The 21,137-nt window shown below is 41.2% G+C and overlaps 1 protein-coding gene and 1 long non-coding RNA gene across 13 annotated transcripts in view; one reads left to right on the plus strand and one right to left on the minus strand.

Annotated features, from left to right (window-relative positions):
• The window catches only part of LOC141373094 (uncharacterized), a 79,761-nt gene extending 74,142 nt beyond the window's left edge, over window positions 1-5,619 (plus strand). For all 3 annotated transcript variants that reach the window (XR_012378731.1, XR_012378733.1, XR_012378732.1), the window contains 2 exons: window positions 4,928-5,035; window positions 5,500-5,619. This is a non-coding gene — a long non-coding RNA (uncharacterized lncRNA). The remainder of the gene's footprint in view (window positions 1-4,927; window positions 5,036-5,499) is intronic.
• CLYBL (citramalyl-CoA lyase) overlaps window positions 1-21,137 on the minus strand; it is a 252,294-nt gene that overhangs the window by 32,785 nt on the left and 198,372 nt on the right. For 8 of the 10 annotated variants that reach the window (XM_073894348.1, XM_025874641.2, XM_073894347.1 and 5 more), the window contains 3 exons: window positions 5,948-6,136; window positions 1,951-2,052; window positions 115-208 (listed from right to left, as the gene is read on the minus strand). In XM_073894348.1, coding sequence (XP_073750449.1) covers window positions 115-208; window positions 1,951-2,052; window positions 5,948-6,136 — 385 coding nt within the window. The remainder of the gene's footprint in view (window positions 1-114; window positions 209-1,950; window positions 2,053-5,947; window positions 6,137-21,137) is intronic. The other 2 variants (XM_073894349.1, XM_073894351.1) reach the window with 1 other exon arrangement.

Raw genomic sequence — 21,137 nt, forward strand, 5'->3', positions numbered from 1 at the left:
GTAAATGTCCATTCAGGAAGGGGCAAAGATAAAATACACACACACACACACACACACACACAGATAGATACATGCACACACAGAGATTGAAAAAGGGAGAAATTTGTTTGATACCTATGCTGGCTCGAAAGTCTTCTCCTCCAAAAATGACTGCATCTAGAAAAAGACCCACTTGAGGTCCGGTCTTTAGTGCTTCTTCACACACGGCCTGTAAAAGAGCAGAACAGAACCAAATCTCATAGAAACGCGCAATTTAGAGAGGAGCAGCATGGTGGATTTCAGTAACAGAAAGATCCAACTCTTAACAGTTTGCTTAAAGCAAACTGGCAGTCCTAAAAATGCAGCCTAAATTTACCCCTTTTGAAAGGCTTTTAATATTGTCCAAGATAAATATGTTGTATAGATTTGCTTTGCTTAATGGATTACATTAATATAGTTACAAATCTATATTAATATAGTTATAATGTTCGAATCATAGTTCATCTAATTTCTAGAGAAACTTTGAATTAACTCATTTTGATCGTACTGTAAATTACTTCTCTTTTTCCAAAATTTGTTTTTGTTTTAAGAGACTCTCAAACAATAAACATAAAACCACAGGAGAGAAGGAAAGAATTTTTAAATCAAATTAATTGGATTATTTGCATTAGGATCAGGATTTCTTAGTAAATGGTCTCAGGATTAAAGACATACAATACAAAAATCTACAACTCCAGAGGGGCAAATAAAAATGCAACAAGTCATCCAAGATGTATTCATTAGCAACTTCCATATTTCGATGTGAAAATAAAGATTAATAACATTTGTCCTAGATGTAACTGAATCTACCAAGGTGGAGATTCAGCATGCTAATGTATGTGGATGGGGAAGACCTGAGAATCGGGAGAGGACATTGATTAATTTCAGGGGTTGTAAATGCTTCGACTTACAATATGGAATAAAATGGTGCAGTGGAGTTTAGAATTCAATCATCGTATGAATCTAGTCACATCTAAGGGATATGCTTTGATTGTACCTCAGAATTGTGGGGCAGGCTGGAAGAATTTGTGGTTAGTGGGGTAAACGCGCTGATCATGAGGCTTGAAGCAGCTCCCCAAACATATGCACTCTGCCCCTCCTGCATGGTCCAGTAGGTCTCAAAGTTTCCTCTCGGAGCGCTTACTCACGTATTATCTCTCTGGGCAGTTTCCAACTATCTCTTTTCTTTGTTTTTAGGGATTTCTTCCCTCCTGCCTTCTGAGACAGGGTGCTACAATGATGTTCATGAGTCAGGTGAAATGTGAGGCATATTTTGGAAAACAGTTTAAATGATCAGTGATAAAGGGGAAAAAACAAGCTAGCCATGAAATCGTTAAGGCAAATTGTTGCATGTAACCATACAATGCTGGCAAACACTTGGTTCAGCTAATCTTCCTGAATGCATATCAGGAAATACTTTATGTTCTAATGTGGCAAACTGAAATAATATACTACAAATTATTGATGTATCCTAACCTACAAGTAGCAGTCTTACATACTAGACATGATGGATAATGTTGCTAAAAAGAGGCCAGCAAATTTTTCAATAAAAGGCAATTGTTACAAAAGAATAATTGAAAGTTAATTCATAAGGGCAACAAAATAAATTTTCATGTAGATTTCATCTACAAATATAATAATTCAAAACATGTTTACATGTGATTATTTAATTGAAATAGGAATATGTAAATATTTCACTTAAATATTTAGGATTGGGAAGTTTTTCTTTGCTATTTAGCCAATTTCTTTTGTTTTCTAAGATGCTCACAGCCTGGCTTTGGATTATTATAGAGAACAAATGGTGCTCAAGGTTTACTTTGCCTATAAATCTTTCTAGAAAAATATTTTTAAGTAGATGTCAAAATTGAGAACAAAAGTTCCCTTAGGTAATAAATAAAATACTAACTTATTAGTCACATTATGTTCTCTTACCTTAAAATTGAGCAAACCCATTGCAGTTTCCACAAAAGGGATTAAATTCATAGGTTGTTCAAGTTTTCGGCCTTTTAAGTAGAAGGAAAATTTGTCTGAAAACTAAAATCAAAAGTGTCATAGGTGATTAGTAGGGGAAAAAATGTACAATCACTGAAATGTAGACGTAGAAGTAGTATTTAAGTCTTTGGCCTGAGGAAGTAATATCCCAGCCTATTTCGTACACAAGAAAGAATGAAAACAAAACAAAAATAGGAGGAAAGACCAAAGAAAATAGGTAACAAAGTTCCCACCAAACTAAATAGTAAAACCCCAAGCATTATAATTTTTTTTTTCCCCTAAAGGAGCAATTTGAGGCCTAGGAATTAGAAGTGGAAAGAGAGATTCTGGAGTTTAAATGCTTTCCTTGAAAACATATTTACGTAAGACCTCTAGCCTTCACTTCGTTAAATGCAAATGGTAGGCCCCCAAAACAGTGAAGTCTTGCTCTACCTGCCATTCTGTTTTTGTTTTGGACCAGGCACTGACATCAGTGGCACTGTTCAGCAGCCTTCTACGTGGAACCCATATTATTCATTATAGCACCATTATCCTTTGTTCAGAAGGTTTTTCTTCATAATTTTTTAGCTTACCTAGGAAGACCTTAAAAAGGAAGTTTAATTCTTTGAAGACCAAAGCTCGCCAATTTTTTCCATGAGACCAGTTCACAGCTAGCTCTGCACTGCCAGTGGGGTAGCCCAAATTCCAAAATCTATCATCTGGAAACATACAAAAGCTCTTGCACAGATCTCCACCACCCCCCCTTTCAAAAGGAAAAAAAAAAAAACCCACCACACTCTAAATTGTAAATCTATTATGTCTATCTAGATCTAATAAGATGTGGGGAGATAAAAAAAAAAACCACAGGTATGATAAAGCTATTTTTGTAAATAAAGATGAAAACATATATATCCATTTTAAATTTAAGGAATATTCAGCCATTAATGGATATCAAAGGAAAAGGGAATTTTAATCATCTCTCCATTCAGTCTCAGTTGGGTAAATCATATCTAAGAGATTTGCATAAATATAAACCATCAAAGACTTTTCATCTTCAAAGGGGGTTTCAAGACCCTATAAGCTTTGTACTGTAATCATGGCAGGTCACCACCCTGCAGGAATAGGGCTGCTATGGCAACATAAAAAAACTAATGCTTAAGGCTTAGCATAATATTCTGACTAATAGAAAGGAAACTCATTTTAAAAGCTGGCAGCCTATTTACCAGAAGCAGGATTAGAGGTGTTATTTCCCCTTTTAGCTGCCCCCTCCTTGCTTGTGCAGCACCCCCCCCCCTAAAAAATCTAATCACTGGGATCTTTAAAAAGCTTTTGAGCAATTTGCAGTAACTTTACAATTAGGCTAAAATAAATCACAGCTTTCAGTAATGAAGAATTATTCCCAGTTGCTCCCATTGCCCCTCCCTTCCTCAGACACCATCATCATCACCTCCTTAGTAACTTTTCAAGGGAAGGAATAACTCAACCAAAATAGCAAGAAAGAAGAGAAGGCTACAATGTAGGGAGACAAAATGTATAATATTACGGGAAAGTGAAAGTAAAACCTAATTTATGTCCCATTTAAGCTAGAAAATGGGTAGTGAAAGATTAGCGGTTTTGGTGTTGTATCTGCACTGGAGGAACTTTTTTTTCCTCACTAAAAAAAAAAAAAAACCCACCAAAAAAAGTGCAACATTACTTGCGCCATTCTTTGTGATAACAGTTGTAACTACAAGAATCATAAAGTTTAAAACTAGTTAGGTACTTTACAATATATTTCCTGTTCTTAGAAAAATCTCTAATGCCTTCTGTTTTTAAGCCAACAGGGACATTTAAAAATTAAATATTCTGGCCCATTCTCCTTCTCCTCCTCCCCTTCTTTCTTAAAAAATTGCATTAAGTACTGCCACAAAAGGTAACTAGTGGAGAAGTTTCAATTAATTTTTTCAAAAGGAGACGATTAAATGTTTCCGGCCTGGTAAAGTGTTCATTTCAGTGAGGTGGAGGGGCTGGGGAGGGGGTGGAGGACCAGAAGGGGAAAAATCACAAAGAGACTGGGGAGGAGATGAAGTAGCAGGGCTCAGCAATTCTTTCAATTCCAGTGCACACCCAATAGTGTGTTGGAAGAATGCACACTGTTCGGGATTTGTGGGAGAATTGTCCCACGACAAAGAAGGCAGAGTCGCGCTTGTTATAGTCCAATAAGCCGTGCCAGTCAAACAAGAACCCACACTAGCGACAAAAGGCCGGCAAGAGATTCTCACACAAAAGGAAACAAGGAAGCCCATCTTTCAGTTGTGCATCAGGCTCTGGGTTTTATGCTTCACATAAATACAAACGGAGAGGAAAAAAATAAACAGCCCAAAAGACTTCTGTTAACTAGAAATCCTATTTCTATCCAAGGATTTAAAAGAGCGAACAGAAGCTGTAGCTCAAGGCTGGGGTGGGTCCTCCCCTCTTAAATGAAGGGTAGTAACGGTGATAAACAGGCATTAACATGAAACCAAAAGGGAACAGTGGCTTCAGATTCCATTTCAATCAATTTAAGACACATTCGAATGGGGTAGGAGGCCTCGGGGATTGTAGCCTACTGTAACCAGTATCTCCCAGCTTCTGAGGGGTGACCTTGGAGAGAAGAACTCCAGTTTAGAAAGTAAATATGGGTCCTTGAACATGGGGTCTTCAAGAAGACTCCAACACGGAGCTGTCCAGCAGAAAAAATAATGGCAGCCAGATGTAATTCTGAATTTTCTAGGAGCTACATTAAAAAAGGAAAATGAAATAGGTCAGTTTCATTTGAATAATGCTTGTTCAACCCAATAGACCTGAAATATTAATCATTTCAACATGTGATCAATATAAAAACTGAGATAATTTACATTCTTTTTGGGGGACTGGGCTGCTAAGTCTTCAAAACCCCATGTGTATTTTACACTTACAGCACATCTCAATTTGGACTTGCCACATTTCAAGCGCTCAGTAGCCACATGGAGCGGGCGGCCAGAGCACTGGAAAGTACAGATTCGACGCATCTACATGCCTGAAAAAGGTGAGCAGTTTCCTCTGGTAGTACAACTATTCGGTGTATTGCTGCATTTGCAGCCACAGCCTTAGAGATAATCCCAGATGTGGCATCAAAAACCTGCGCCCACAGCCGTGTCCCAGGCCCTCTGCCCCCGAGCGGCACAATGGGCAGGTATTTTATTCGGCAGAGATCTGCAAAATCATAGCAACCCCTAAATAAAATCTAGCCTCCCCCTCCTTGAACAATGAAAACAATCATAGTATAATTAGGCCCATTTCAAAGTTTTCTTAAGTAATTTGACATGCCAGGTTTTTATTGGCTGAAAAGTCTGTCATGAAACACACACACACCTGTCACCAATTTAAAAAAGGACGGACTAGAGAGCTGTTCAGGAAATAATATCTGTGCTAATTAAAACCACTAGTTAAAAGCTTCCTGTTTCTTCCTCTAGTTGCCCTCAGGAGTGACCTTGCCCTCTCCTCCTCTAGGTTCGTTTTTTCATTCATGGCTAATGCGCCTTCCCTGTCTATGAAGACTGCAAATGAACCTGGGTGGGAGCCATTTACTTCACTGCTCTTCCGGTGGAGGTTAGGGCCTGGCGGGCCGTGAGGAGTGATCCAATTCCCGGGCAAGCCAGTTACCAAGGATTGCTCTGTGAGGCTTCCGAGGAGGCTGTTCTGGCCAAACCGCAAGTCTGAGTGGGGAGTGGACTCATCATCCCGAGGGCAGAGTTGTTCCTCTGAACACTCTGGGTAAAGCCAGGGCTCTCCTTGTGTGAAGGGAACAGTTTCTTGGGCTCCCTCCTTTCCTTTATCTCCCTTTCTCTCTGCTCCATGCATGTATTTTCAAAATATGCAGCACCCGAATCCTTCCCTTCTGCTACTCCTTCAGAGCTGCTCCTGAGCCTTTAATTAAAGCAGAGCATTAGCTACTCACCCACTGGATTTCTTCAGGACTTTCCACCTTGGGCAGCATCAGGCTAGAGGGAAGGACCCGGGACTGAAGGAGGGTCTCCAGGTCCTCTTCGGCCAGACCGCTGGACACCGAGTTGACTCTCACACACTTTTCGGTTGGGCCCAGATCAAAGTCTTCAAGCGTTTTTACTATTCTCAGTCGAGCTTCATTCTATCAGTGTCAATAAAATGTATCTCCTAAGTTTATTTATCATCGAGAGCAAACAATCCAACTGACCATGGACCTGCTATGTGGATTCAGAGTCTGAGCACCATGACTGTATCTACACATTTCCCGTCCAGCAAATAAATGGTATTTGAAATAAGTTGTCCAATCTGACAGACAAGAGATTGATTTCCAAACTTCACTCAAGATGACTGTAACAGAGATGACAACCACCATCATGCGTACTGGTGCACTTCTTAAATAGTACTGTGCTCTCGCTCATTAGCATTGCTTTCCAACTACGAGGGTAAAATAACTAATAGGTAACGTTTATTGAGCATTTACTAAGCTCTAGGCAAGGTTCTAGGTCTTCTACCTGCATTTTCTCATTTAATAAATATAAGGAACTACATAACACATGGATAATGGTAGTCTCATCTGTCAGCATATTCACATTAGGGAAAAAATAAGGATTTGTTTTTCTCTTTCCACATGCGTCATGTTTTTTTAGTCACTTAAAATTTTTTTTGCAAGTGAGTTGAATTTTGACATTCAATTAAGAAGGTGCTTACAGGAAAATGACACTCCACAGTACAAAAAAAGCTCCAACTTATTCAGATGGAAGGCAATAATGCCACGAAGAAATCCCTTCATGAAGTGGAAAACAAATACTTTTTTTTCCCTTTGATTTGACAGTCTGTGCTCCACAGTTAAGAAAAGCTGAAAGGTTGAAAGCCTGCTTCAGTATGTGAATTGTCCTTAGAAAAACTGTATGAAACCAAACATGTTATTTACTGGCTCTGAGTTGGGGTGTTGAAGGTGGGGAAGGGGGTGGGGAGAGAAAGGAGCGTATTGAGGGGCTGGGGGTTGGCGTCAAGAGAAAGAAAGCACTTGGGGTCATTACTTCCTGCCAATTTCAGTTTCAAAAACAAATTCCTTCAACTTGCCAACAGCCCTCAACAAATTCTCATTGTCAGAATGAACACTTATCAAAAGTAGTTTCATTTGGGAAGGGTTTTTATGATACTAATAAAACTTTAAAGCTTCTCACTGCTGACGAATGTGGTTTAAAAAAAAAGTCTTAACAATATACAGCCATTTGAACAGCAGTACTTACCTGGGAAAATAGCAAACCAAAGCGGAGACAAAAAGAGAATTATGAGAGCCGATATTGGGTCTAAGTCTAATCAACAAGACAAGCCAGGACAGTAGATTTAAAGCAGACGGATGTAGGTCTACGACCGAGTGGGAGCAGGGAAGCCTTCCAAATGTGGTCTGAGTTAAACAGTGTGAGGAAACAGTGGCTTAGAGTTGTCAGGTCAGATGGAAACAGAATACGTAGACCAGTTTAAGACAGCCCTGTGGAGCCCTGATTTACAGAGCTCTGACTGCAGATAATTAGGCCAAGCTTAGACAAAAGCAAGAGAGTGCGCACGCTAGCTAAAGTGAAGGATGATGCGGCCAACAGTGGCTTGGTTCCACATCATGCCGTTGGCTATTCCACAGCTATAAAACTCATCCGCTTGCTCTGCCATGCCTTCTTGTTACATTCACTAACTAGGAAAACCCTGAAGGTGAAGAGCGGAAGTGAGCTCAGTGTCATGGTTCCAAGGACATCTAGAGCTGTCGAGAGAAATGCCTTCAGCTCTTTGGCAGTGTGGGCATTTAGATCCATGGCCTCCGAGAACCTAAAATGTGTTATGCTCCATGTAGCCCGCACAGCTACAAACTCAGGATTGCTCTCCAGCTTGTAAATATTTCAACTTCCAGGATTTCTTTCAGTAGCAGGTTGGGCTTGTCAAGGGTCTACTGGGACAGAGTGAATGGAAAATGGAAAGGAACGAACTAGATCATTTAGCCTGAAAGGCACTTTAAAACTTGGATTACTTGAATCATCATCTACACTCTATTTTAATCTGTGTGTGTGCCCAAGGTGCAGAATCCCTGGCAACGTCAACTTCCTAAATTGTTCATGTTGGTGTCGAACAAAATCTGACCTCTAAGCTGTTTTGTTGTTTCCATTTAGAAAGGGACTGTTTGTTCAAAGCTCGTGTTCTAAACCCATTTGGGATTTTAACTAAAGTCAGATTACCATGGTTTCAGCACATTCCGGTTTACTTAGTAAAATTCAACCCTTGTGAAATTGGCTGCAAATGAAGTACCTAATTCCAATTTTAGGCATAATCTGATTAGTACTTTTCATGTTATAATAATGAACAGTGACTCCTCAGCATTTTGTTAAGACTTTTTTTTTTTTTTTGGCTCAGAATGAAAACAAGCTCTTTCCATTTCCTCATTCTGTACCTTTCCAAAAAAAAGATGATGGCTTTGGAGGTATATTGCCACACAATATCCTTATTAACAGGCTGTTGCTTGCTGCAATTTACGTAAACTAAGCATGCATCCCTCTGCTATGTAGCCCAAAATATCCGACATCTTCACTGAAATTTACACCAACCAACAAGTATGTTGATTTTTTCTTTTTTTCTTTTTGGTGTTTAATGGTGAAATATGTTACTGTGCTAGCAAACACACCCATACCATCTGTTGGGTGAGAGGAAGACAGTTTCTAAGAAACAATTAAGTTTAGTTCTGGGTGCTCAGCTAGAGAGAGCCACCATCCGCCCAGTTGTGAAAAGAAAGAAATTCTGTTCATTCTGTTCTCTCCCTCCCTCTCTCCTTGATACCAATCTCTCTTTCTCACAGCTCTCTCCTTTGCATCACCTTGCTCCCTTCACATTTTCACTCTCTCTTTTTCCTTGGCTTCTGTTTGGCCCTAACTATCCTTCCAATTTCTTTTTTTTTAAAGATTTTATTTATTTATTTGACAGAGAGAGAGACACACAGCGAGAGCAGGAACACAAGCAGGGGGAGTGGGAGAGGGAGAAGCAGGCTTCCCGCCGAGCAGGGAGCCCGATACGGGGCTCGATCCCAGGACCCTGGGATCATGACCTGAGCCGAAGGCAGACGCTTAATGACTGAGCAACCCAGGCGCCCCGTATCCTTCCAGTTTCTGTCTCATTCAGAGGATCAGTAAGACACGGCCTGGCAGACACCCCCTTCTCCGAAGGGCTATATAAGTGATCTGCTGAGATTATTGGGAGGTAATGTTCCCTGGCAAAAGAAGGAAGAGGAAATCAAAGCAAAAAGAGGTCCCTCAAAAAAGACCTTTTTTTGGCGGGGGGGAAGGGGTGTCTTACAGAACGGCCTTGGTAAGCATTTCTTAATGTAGGGTGAACTTGTCCCACTAAAATCCGACAACCTGGAAAAAACAGAATAATGGAATTCAGGCCTTTCTCAACAGTTACATTAGATCTTTGCAGAGACTAATTATCACAGTGTGTTCTACAGCATGTCTGATTCCAGAGGTGAACTCTGCAGAGGTCACAACGAAAGTTGGCACCAATCAGAATCATCACTGGTCCCTGTTCTAAATAAAAAGTGGTGTCACCAAACTTCCTGCAGCCAATCGATATTTCGTGCCGCAGGCTGCTCAGTGCAGTGGACCAGTGGCTAATAAACTTGTCCTTATACATAAGCCACCGTATTATGTGCCTCTGTCTGGGCCAGGAACCAAGGCGTGCTCTGATTTCAGAGACCCGGTTCTTATCACCTGGGGAAGAGACACGCTCGGGTGACGTAAGAAAGCGGCTAAATCAACCATCGCCAAGACCTGCAGACTCCAAAATTAAAGGAGAAAATATGCGTGCAGTTGGTTCAATTGGCACCCATTAAAGCTAATAACTAATCATCCTCGCAAGTTTCTAGCTCCGAATGATCAAATCTGCAAAGAAAACAACATCCGTCCACTTTTACACTCCAGTGGAAGAGGTGGTCCCTCGCGGCAGGGCGGCACAGTCTCGCCATCTGGAGAATAAATCGAGTGTGAAGTACAGTATAGTTTGGGACCAAGCTCCGTGGCGGCAGCTCAGCAGTGAGTTCATTAGTTCCCAACTTCCAGGGATTAGAGCGGCATCAATTCTACTGTCGGATAGGAAGAGACAGACAGGATACGAGATTCAAGGAGGATTGTGACAACCAGGAGGAGCCCCTTGGGTTTATTTATAAAACTACAAAGTATAAACATACCCAAATAAGTGCCTTAAATAATAGCATTATCACAGTTTCATAACATCTGAATTAACACCTTTCCCTTCTTCCACACCCCCCCAACCTCGTATGTTAATGTATCCTCCTTTTCAGAGGAAACCGCAAGGGCACCCTTGATGCAACAGGAACAGGGAGAAAGCCGAGCGGCAGAACCCAGATTTGGTAATTAAGAAATATGAAAGACCTTCTAGACTCCAGGGAGATGCATAACCTTGGTGATTTTTAAAAATGTGCAATTAATATTTCATCGTTCAAAAGGCAAACTGCGAGGCCACAGCCTCAAAAACACTAGTGAATTCTGTCTTCTCTGAATGTGTCCATCTTATTTCCATGTTATCTGATTTGTAAAACGATGTCATGGGCCCGGAGTGCAACGAACTTTGGGCAGACGGCCTTGCTATCAGTATTTATGCGAAAAATTTTTTAAAATGTTGAGGTCATTTGGTTTGGACTGAACTTTTCCATGGAAGGATCTCCTTTATCACACAACTTCTTTTATACATTTATATTAAAAAAAAAAAAGAAGTGCTTGTGACATAAAACAGGTCATCGCTTGTAAACTATGTTATTGTATTTTTCTCATAAATGTATAAAAATTTATTATAGGATCCCAGAGACTGTGGTAGTGACTGCATTGGACAAAAGGCAAATAAATTCTCATTAATTATTACAACGTGGTAGTGTTTCTTTAGGAAGGTGATAGTGTTGAGTTTTCTATCCCATTGTTTTTTTCCACACGATAAAGAAATCTTGATTTGTTTTTGAAAGAAGAAAACTGACAACAATACTGCATATACCGTGAGTCAACTCGTTTAAAATTTCATTCACAGTTAACACCAAAGGCACAGGTAACAAAAGAAAAAAACTGGACTTCATGAAAATTAAGAAGTATTTGTACATCAAGAGACACTATGAACAGAGGAAAAAAGGCAACCCACAGATTGGGAGAAAATATTTGCAAATCATATAACTGATAAAGGATTCATATCTAGAATATATACAGATCTCCTAACACTCAACAACGAAAAAACAACACAATTCAAAAAAACCCCCAAAAACCAACACAAATCAATGGGCAAAGGACTTGAATAGATATTTCTCCAAAGAAGATACACGGATGGCCAATAAGCACATGAAAAGATGCTCAACATCATTGATCATTAGGGAAACGCAAATCACAACTACACTGAGATACCAGTTCACAACCATTAGGATGGCTACTATGAAAAAAAAAAGAAACCAGAAAAAAAACAAGTGTTGGTGAGGATGTGGATAAATTGGAACCCTAGTGAGCTGTTGGTGGGAATGTAAATTATAGCCGCTATAGAAAATAGTATGGCAGTTCCTCAAAAAATTAAAAATAGAATTACCATATGATCAGCAATTCCACTGCTGGGTATATATCCCAAAGCACTGAAGGCAGGGTCTTAAAGAGATTATTTGTGACACCTGTGTTTATAGCAGCATTATTCATTGTTGCTGAAATGTGGAAGGAACCTAAGTGTCCACTGACAGAAGTATGGCTAAGCAAAATGTGTTATACATGTACAATGAAATTTTATTCAACTCTAAAAAGAGAGGAAATTCTGACAGATGCTACAACATGGATGAACCTTGAGGACATTAGGGTAAGTGAAATAAGCCAGTCACAGAAAGACAAATACTGTTGTGATTCCACATCAATGAGGTACTTAGAGTAGTCAGAATGTAGAATAGTGGTTGCCAGGTGCTGGGGGGAGGAGGGAATGGGGAGTTAGTGTTTAATGAGTACAACATTTCAGTTTTACAAGATGAAGAGTTACAGGGATGGATGGTGGCATGGCTGCACAACAGTGTGAATGTACCAGTAACAACTGAATAGTACACTTAAACATGGGTAAGATGGGAAATTTTGTTATATATGCAATACCACAATAAAAAAAGTGAAAAATTTTTCACTCACTGATTTATCCCACAAATTATTACATTCTAGGCACTCTGTGTATTCTGAAAGTGTAGACTTGGGTAGAGCAAAGTTTCTGATGTGTTAATTATAAAAGGTACATTAAAACACACGTTTATAGTGAAATGCCAAATCAACTTTCATTCAAAGGACTAAGAAGGCTCAGGGTGTATGGATAGATAGTTCATAATATGCAACTGGCATTTCTGCCCCTCAGAGATTTAATGGAAAAAGAGAAAACTCCACAAGAAACAACACTAGAATACAATAAATCTATGAAAAGAATTTATTTGGAAGGTCTCTGAGCAATTAAAAACATTTTTTAAATGGCTTTAAGTCATACAGGCCTATACTTTCATCAAAATTCACAGAAAGTATGCTTAAAATTTGTGTTTCATTTTATATAATTTTTACCACAAAAGAGCAAAGAGAATAGTAACCAGTTTTGAAGGCTGGTCAATGATATACACACAGAAGTATTTGAGGGGAAGTCTACTACGGCTGTCTGCAACTTACTTTGAAATTAATTAAAAAGTAAATGAATTGATGGATGGACAGAAGGATAGCCAGGTGGACAAGTTTTTACTCTGTAAAATATTAATGGGAGAATATAGGAGGTGGGTATAAGGGTATTCATTGTACAGTCTTTCAACTTTTGTGATGTTTAAAGTTTTTGTAATACAACTTGGGGAAAAAAATTTCTTAAAGTGCCTCTAAAATGTTGGGGCGCCTGGGTGGCTCAGTCATTAAGCGTCTGCCTTCGGCTCAGGTCATGATCCCAGGGTCCTGGAATTGAGCCCCGCATCGGGCTCCCTGCTTGGCGGGAAGCCTGCTTCTCCCTCCCCCACTCCCCCTGCTTGTGTTCCCTCTCTTGCTGTGTCTCTCTCTGTCAAATAAATAAATAAAATCTTTAAAAAAAATTTATAAAAAAATAAAATGTTGATAATTTTTGGAGCTGATTTGTGAATACATGGGGACTCTTGACACAATTCTCTTTACATTTGCATATACAGATCTTCCTCAACTTATCATGGGGTTATGTCCCAATAAACTCATTGTAAGTTGAAAATACCATAAGTCAATAAATATTGTAAGTGGAAAATGTGTTTAATTCACCTAACCTACTGAACGTCATATGTGAGCCTAGCCTACCTTAAACGTGCTCAGAACACTTATGCTAGTCTACAACTGGGCAAAATCATCTAACACAAAGGCTGTTTAATAATAAAGTGTTGAATATCTCAAGTAATTTATTGAATACTGTACTGAAAATGAAAAAACAGAGTGGCTGTATGGTACAGATGCACTGGTTGTTTACCTTGGTGCTCATGGGGCTGACTGGGAGCTGAGGCTCCCTGCTGCTGCCCAGCATCATCACAGAGGATCTTACTGCCTATTGCTAGCCCAAAAAAGATCCCAATTCAACATTTAAAGTGCAGTTGCTACTGAATGTATATCACTTTTGCACCACTGTAAAGTTGAAAAATCCTAAAGTGAACCATCATAAGTTGGGGACCATCTGTATTAGAATATTTCCACAATAAAATGTTAAAAACTAGTTAATGATGTATATCATATGATTTCACTCATACGCGGAATTTTTAAAAATATTTTATTTATTTATTTATTTGAGAGAGAGAGTGGGGGTAGGAGCAGAGGGAGAGGGACAAGCAGACTCCGTGCTCAGCATGGAGCCCGATGTGGGCCTTGATCCCGTAACCCTGAGGTCTTGACCTGAGCTGCAATCAAGAGTTGGACGCTTAACCAACTCAGCCACCGAGGCACCCCTCATATGCGGAATTTCAGAAACAAAACAAATTAACAAAAAAAGAGACAAAAACAGACTCTTAAATACAGAGAACAAATTGGTCCTTGCCGGAAGGGAGGTAAGTGGGAGGACGGGTGAAATACATAAGGGGGATCAAGAGTACCCTTTGATGAGCACTGAGTAATGCACAGAACTGTTCAATCATTGTATTGCACACCTGAAATTAATATGACACTGTATGTTAATTATGCTTCATTTAAAAAAAACAAGTTAATGGCAAGTTAACTTCATTTTACTTGTTATTTGTGGGAAATAATTTGCGGGAGATTATTTTTAGGCTTGTGATTTTTTTTTTTTTTGGTTAACTAATCAGTGGCTGTTAGTGTATTCGTAGTTGTGCAACCACTGCCATAATCAGTTTTAGAATATTTCATCATCCCCAAAAGAAACGCCATATTCTTTAGCAGTTACTTCCATATCCCCGCAACCCTCCCAGGTCTAGGCAACCACTAATCCATCTTGTTTCTCTGTAGATCTGCTTATTCTGAACATTTCATATAAATGGAATCACGCAGTATGTGATCTTTTGACTGGTTAGTAAAATGTTTCAAGGTCTGTCACGCTGTAGCATTTATCCGAACTTCTTTATTGCCAAATAATATTCCATGGTATGAATATACCACTTCTAGTTCATCTATTATCAGTTAATGAACATTTGGTTTGTTTTGGCCTTTGGCTACTAGGAAAAATGCTGCTACGAACATTCACGTACATGTTTTTGTATGGTTATCTGTTTCTTTTTTTAAAGATTTTATTTATTTATTTATTTATCTATCAATCAGAGAGAGAGAGAGATGGAGCACAAGCAGGGGGAGTGGCAGGCAGAGGGAGAAGCAGGCTCCCAAGGAGCAGGGAGCCCGATGCGGGACTTGATCCCAGGACCCCGGGATCATGACCTGAGCCGAAGGCAGACGCTTAACTGAATGAGCCACTCAGGCATTCCTGGTTATCTGTTTTCATTTCTCTTGGGTACGTACCTAGGAGAAAGTAGAATTGCTGGGTCATAAGGTAACTCTATGTTTAATCTTCTGAGGCACTATTAACTGTTTCCAAAGTGGCTGTGTCAATTTATATTCTGACCAGCAGTGTATGAAGGTTCCAATTGCTCTCTACATCCTCACCAACACTTGTTAGGATCTTTTTGATTAGAGCCATCCTAGTGGGTGTGAAGTGGTCTCTCACCATGCTCATTGTGGTTTTGATTTGCATTTCCCTGATGACTAACGATGTCAAGTATCTTTTCATGTGCTCATTAGCCAATTTTATATCTTCTTTGGAGAAAGGTCTATTTCAAATCCTTTGCTCATTTAAAAAAACTATGGCAAAATACATACAATATAAAATTTTCCATTTTAACCATTTTTAGGTGGGGAGGGTCAGAGGGATAGGGAGAGACAGAATCCCAAGCAGATCCTGTGCTAAGCACGGAGGCCTGTGCAGGGCTCGATCTCACAACCCTGAGGTCATGACCTGAACTGAAATCAAGAGTCGGATGCTTAACTGACTGAGCCACCCAGGTACCCCTATTTTAACCATTTTTAAAAAATATTTTATTTATTCATTTGAGACACTGAGATACAGAGAGAGAGACAGAGAGAGCATGACCAGGGGGAGAGGCAGAGGGAGAGGGAGAAGCAGGCTCCTCGCTGAGCCGGGAGCCCGATGTGGGGCTCGAGCCCAGGACCCTAGGACCACGACCTGAGCCGAAGGCAGACACTTCACTATCTGAGCCACCCAGGCGCCCCTTAACCATTTTTAAGTGTACCATTCGATGGTCTTAATACTGTCACAATGTTGTGCAACCATCATGATTACCTATATCCAACACTTTAATCACTCCAAACAGAAACTCTGTAAGCATTAAGCAATACTTCCTAATTCCCACCTACCCTCCAGCCAGTAACCTCTAATCTACTTTCTGTACCCATTCATTTGGGTATATATCTAGGAATAGAACTGCTGGGTCCTATCCATTGCCTTTACCCCCTCTACTCTTTTACTTTGCCTTCTCCCCACCTGCTTCTGATGGATCCTCCTCAACTGTATGTGACAGGTCTTATGGGGTTTTTCGAGGACCTTGCCAGGCATCCCCATGCCTCTGAAGTGCCTAAAACCCAAACTCATAGGGAAATGTGGAGCCAGTGTCGAGAAGATGGCTCTCATGGGCACAACTGCCTATGCTTTTTCCATTTCTTATTAACTTTGATTTAATAGTGTGGCTTTGAGGTATACTTTGCACACAACCTTTTCTTTTTTTAAAGATTTTATTTATTTGAAAGAGAGAGAATAAGAGAGAGACAGCGTATGCACAAGAGTGGGGAAAGTCAGGGAGAAGCAGACTCCCCGCTGAGCAGAGAGCCCAACGTGGGACTCGATCTTGGGACTCCAGGATCATGACCTGAGCCGAAGCAGACGCTTAACTGACTGAGCCACCCAGGGGTGCCCTGCACACAACCTTTTCAAAAGACAAAAGTATTTACCTACTAAAGGCATGTATTGCCTTTCTCCATGCGAATAACAACCGCCATGCCCAGGTCTGTCTGTGGAGCTCTGGATCCTTCCTACTCTTACTATTTTCTTTGTTCTCACTCATCACTTGTTCTCACAGCCTCACAGGGGCAATGGTATAAGTTCTGGTCTCTAGCAGGGCGGCAGAGGCATAAGGGGCCATGAGACCTGTTCTAGGCGGAACAGTCTGTGAGTGGAGGAACGGGGTGCTTTGGCATGCTTCCCCTGAGGGGGCCACTAGCCACGTCTACATGATGTGAAGGATTCAGAGGAAAGAAAACTAGACAACATCATCACTCGTTAGGTGTTTTATTGCTCAAGGCCAAACATCCAGATACTTGAAAACATTTAGATAACCGATAGGATTTGTCCTTTCCTTTAAGATTGTTTGTGATTCTGACAAGAAAATTTCCTGAATACTATCCCTAGATTCTGTCTGATGTCTCTGGTCTGGTACATTTAAAAATTTTTAACCAGTAGGAGAGGGATCAGTCAAATGCTATCCACTGTGCTGGTTGCTGGGAACAGGTGTGGAGGGATAGGGACAGATGTATAAATAAGTTTATATTGATATATAAATCAACAGAGGAATGTGTCATCTAGTTGTGGCAATGAAAGACCCGTAGAATGAGAAATGAAATAGTTCAAGTCGGTGCAACAGACAATAGGACCACGGGACTTAGAAACAGGAGGGGGCACTTTAGGCTCACGTAGGAGGCAGGGGAGTTGGGAATCTTGGTAGGTGCAGAGGAAGGGCTAGCCCCCAGCAGAGAGCCAGAAAATGGCAGAGAGCAGAGGCAGGAGCAGTAAGTGAGTCAAGAGGCAGGTGGTCAGTATGTACAAGGTTAGGTAGGGAAGATGCCAGCACTGGGAGATGGACAGAAAGACAAGAGATTCCCAGATGGGCAGGGGTGAGCCCCCATTTAGGGATATAAGGGCTGAAGCCTTATATTTCCTCCCCCACTGAGGGAGGAAAGGGCACTAGGAATGGTGGCACAAGAAGCGCAGTTCAGTTGCGAAAGTCCTCTCCACAGTGGAGGCTGCTGGTGCCCAGGCCTGGACTGGGAGAAGGTCCTTCACCCACCGTCCCTTGAGTGCTAAGTGAAGAAGCTCCCTGCCTGAGCCTGCTCTGCCCACGGGCAACTTCTCCATCTTGGCAGCGTGAAGCACTTTTATCGCCAGAGAGCCTCTAGTCCTGAAGCTACTCGATTTTGTCTTTGGAATGGGTGTTTTTACATGGGTCTCTGATCTGGGATTCAGAGTACAGTACAGGGATAGTACAGTGCATCTTCTTTTCTGAAAAAGAAATGTAAAGCATATACGGAGTGGGAACGAGGCCCACCTCCCTCCCTTTTGCCTTCTAATTGGTCTCGCTCTGCCCCGAGGACAGCGAAGAGGCTCCCTTCCCACATGGTGCAAAGCACAGCCCCAAACAAAGCTGCCCTCTCCCCCTCAACTTGCTAGATTTAGGTTTCTCCAGCCTCTGCATTAGAGAAGTAATTAACTATTTGGGTTTAAAGGCCTCCTGCTGGGTTGCAGTCTGCGTGGGAGAATAAAAGTAAACAAGCGAAAGGGAACGGTGTCACCAAACGACAGTGCACCTGCCTTTCTTCATTATAAGTATGAAAAGGTTGCCATTTGCCACAGGTGCCATGGACTACCCACCCGCACAGGGCAGGGTCTGCGGGCCTTTCATTCTTTTTGAATGGTAAGTCAAGAGTGACTGGATCATCATGTAATGACGCAGCCCTGCCATGGTTTCAGATGCGCATCAGCTAACAGCCATGTCACCTGGCCTGAGCAGTTCCAGTACGATACTTATAACTGTTTTGGCTGATGACATCCTTTAGTTTACAAGCCACTTGAGATAACATTGCTAGTAACTAATCTGAACTGTCCCCTAATCTAAGTATTAAGAACCAATTTTCTTAAAAAGCCAAAACTTCCCTTCTATGTGGGGAAACATCTGTTTTCCTGCCCATCCCAATTTTGGAAGCGAATCGGGCACACTTGTCCCCATGGCCAAGCTAAGGTGGGTCACACAGGAGCTCCGCTGCGTCCACAGTGCAGCCGGGAAATTCCTGTCTCTGAGCCAACTGCTTCCACAACACTTCTCTAAGGTGCTGACACAAAGAATCTTGTCTCCATAAGTAGGAGGTTATAAAAGCTCACAGATAGAAGTATACATGTCTAATGATAAGGCACAAACAGCCCTGCAATTCAACAAACCAAAATAACGGGCATTTCAGCTAGCTGTAGGCACAAAGTCTTTACTTCACATTTTGGGGAAGAAGCTTTACTCTGTGGAAGAACAGCATCCTAAACAGGATTCTTTTTTGTTGTTGTTGTTAAATATTTTATTTATTTATTTGAGAGAGAGAATGAGAGAGAGAGAAAGCACATGAGAGGGGGGGAGGGTCAGAGGGAGAAGCAGACTCCCCCGCTGAGCAGGGAGCCCGATGCGGGACTCGATCCAGAGACTCCAGGATCATGACCTGAGCCGAAGGCAGTCGCTTAACCAACTGAGCCACCCAGGAGCCCCCTAAACAGGATTCTTAATTAGTTTTCCTGGCAGCCACGAATGAAGAAATTAGGTAACTGAATAAGCTCTGTGATGGCAGCGATTGAACACGAAGAAGTATTTCTTGCAATACACCAAACTGGATCCTTATTCCCACAAACTACTTTTAATGTAGTTGAGGCTTTAAAATGAAAAGGAATTTTAAAATCCCCTGCATGATTTTACCAGTTGGTTCTATCTTTGTAGATTTTGATTTCTGTTGCTCAAATATATACCCACACTCCATTTTATAGTAGCTAATCATTTATTCTTCATGGTTTGTTGTTGTTGCTGTTTATCTCGCTTCCTAATTATTTCCCAAAGAAAGTGGCCATTAAAAAGGCTTTGTTTCTTTTAGGTAGCAAGTTCATAGGTATTTTATTTTATTATTATTATTACTGTTGTTTTTTAAAGATTCACCTATTTGAGAGAGAGAGAGTGGGGGGAGAGGCAGAGGAGAGAATCTTCAGGCAGACTCCCCACTGAGCACGAAGCCCAATATGGGGCTTGATCCCACAACCCATGAAATCATGACCTGGGCCGAAACCAAGAGTCTGACACTCGACCGACTGAGCCACCCGGGCACCTCTATTTTTTTTTAAGATTTTATTTTTAACTAATCTCTGCACCCAACGTGAAGCTTGAACTCACAACCCTGAGATCAAGAGTCACATGCTCCACCAATTGAGCCAGCCAGTTGCCCCCAAATTTATAGATATTTTAAAGTGTAGAACATCTTACTCTTTGACACTTTGTTTTATTTTAAAATCAACAAGGAAAAGAGAAGAAAAATATAATGTGGAAAACTGAAGAATGGAGGATGATGATGGACATTAGAACATTTTATTTTTTCGAAAGGGAGATTGTGCACTTTGAGAACTGTGGTTTGGTTATAGCAAAGGGCCCTTTGCAAGGACCACGCCACACGGGAGGAAGTTTCTCTTTGCAGTCTATTGGAGCATGCTATATTCCTCTGCAAATGGGTAGCATGGAGAAAGTGGCAGAGCCCAGTGTCATCTTACCTAGCTCAGGAACGCCAGCTCTTCTATAATTCCACGTCTTCCTTGAGAAAAATGCTAATAAAACAATACAGTGGCCTGCACCACACTTGATTTTCACTGTGTTGTACACCTTGTCTTCTAGCCAGCTCTTCATGTTCACTTTCTCAGCAGTTTCATTCCTTCACTGGTGCCAGGCAGGCTCAGTGCGGAACCACTTGGGTTTTCTTCCCTCTTTTATCGCCCAGTAAATTTTCATAAAGCATTTAACGTGAGAACAAGCAGGTTAATTTACCATGCCGGTGAGCCAGGCTCTCGGAAGGCTCCCTGCAACACTGCCATGTTTTGGCGTCAGAGTCAGAGGCCTCGGTCCCAGTGGCGAGGAAGCTTGCCAGAGCCTTCTCTGTGCAGACACCAGGTGTGATTTAGCATAACAGATTGTGTGGACGCTCAGCAGCTTCTATAATCCATGCGTCAGGACCAAATCGTATCCTTCGTGCAAGATGAAGATGAAAGTCTCAGGGGCTAAAAAGCTCTGCCAGGAAAGGCTTTTGGACATACAGGGAGTAGGAACATCGTCCCACCTTGCAACACATGCCTGGTTTCAGGAACATCAGAGTCCTTTTTAACAATGTTAGTACCTTGTTGAAATGCCCTGTTAAATCACAATCCTGTTTTCCCCTAACTATAGGTGGACAACGAGAACCACACATTAAAAAAATATCCAAAAAATAGGGGTGCCTAGGTGGCTCAGTCGGTTAAGCATCTAACTTTGGCTTAGGTCATGATCTCAGGGTCCTGGGATCGAGCCCTGTGTTGGGCTCCCTGCTCAGCAGGGAGTCCGCTTCTCCCTTTCCCTCTGCCCCTCCCCCTGCTCATGTTCTCTCTCTCTAATAAATAAAATATTTAAAAAATATATCCAAAAAATAGGATTATAAAGAAACTTAAAAACGTATTAAATCCAGCCTTTAGAATATACCTGGTCAGTTGCCCAAATCACACATGAAGTCTTAGTTGACAGTGACTTTGAATACTGATGCTCCAGAGGTCAGCCGTTGGGA

Source organism: Callorhinus ursinus, unplaced genomic scaffold (assembly GCF_003265705.2).
Source record: "Callorhinus ursinus isolate GAN/ISIS: 27379988/994484 unplaced genomic scaffold, GSC_fseal_2.0 scaffold7, whole genome shotgun sequence".
NCBI lineage: Eukaryota > Metazoa > Chordata > Mammalia > Carnivora > Otariidae > Callorhinus > Callorhinus ursinus.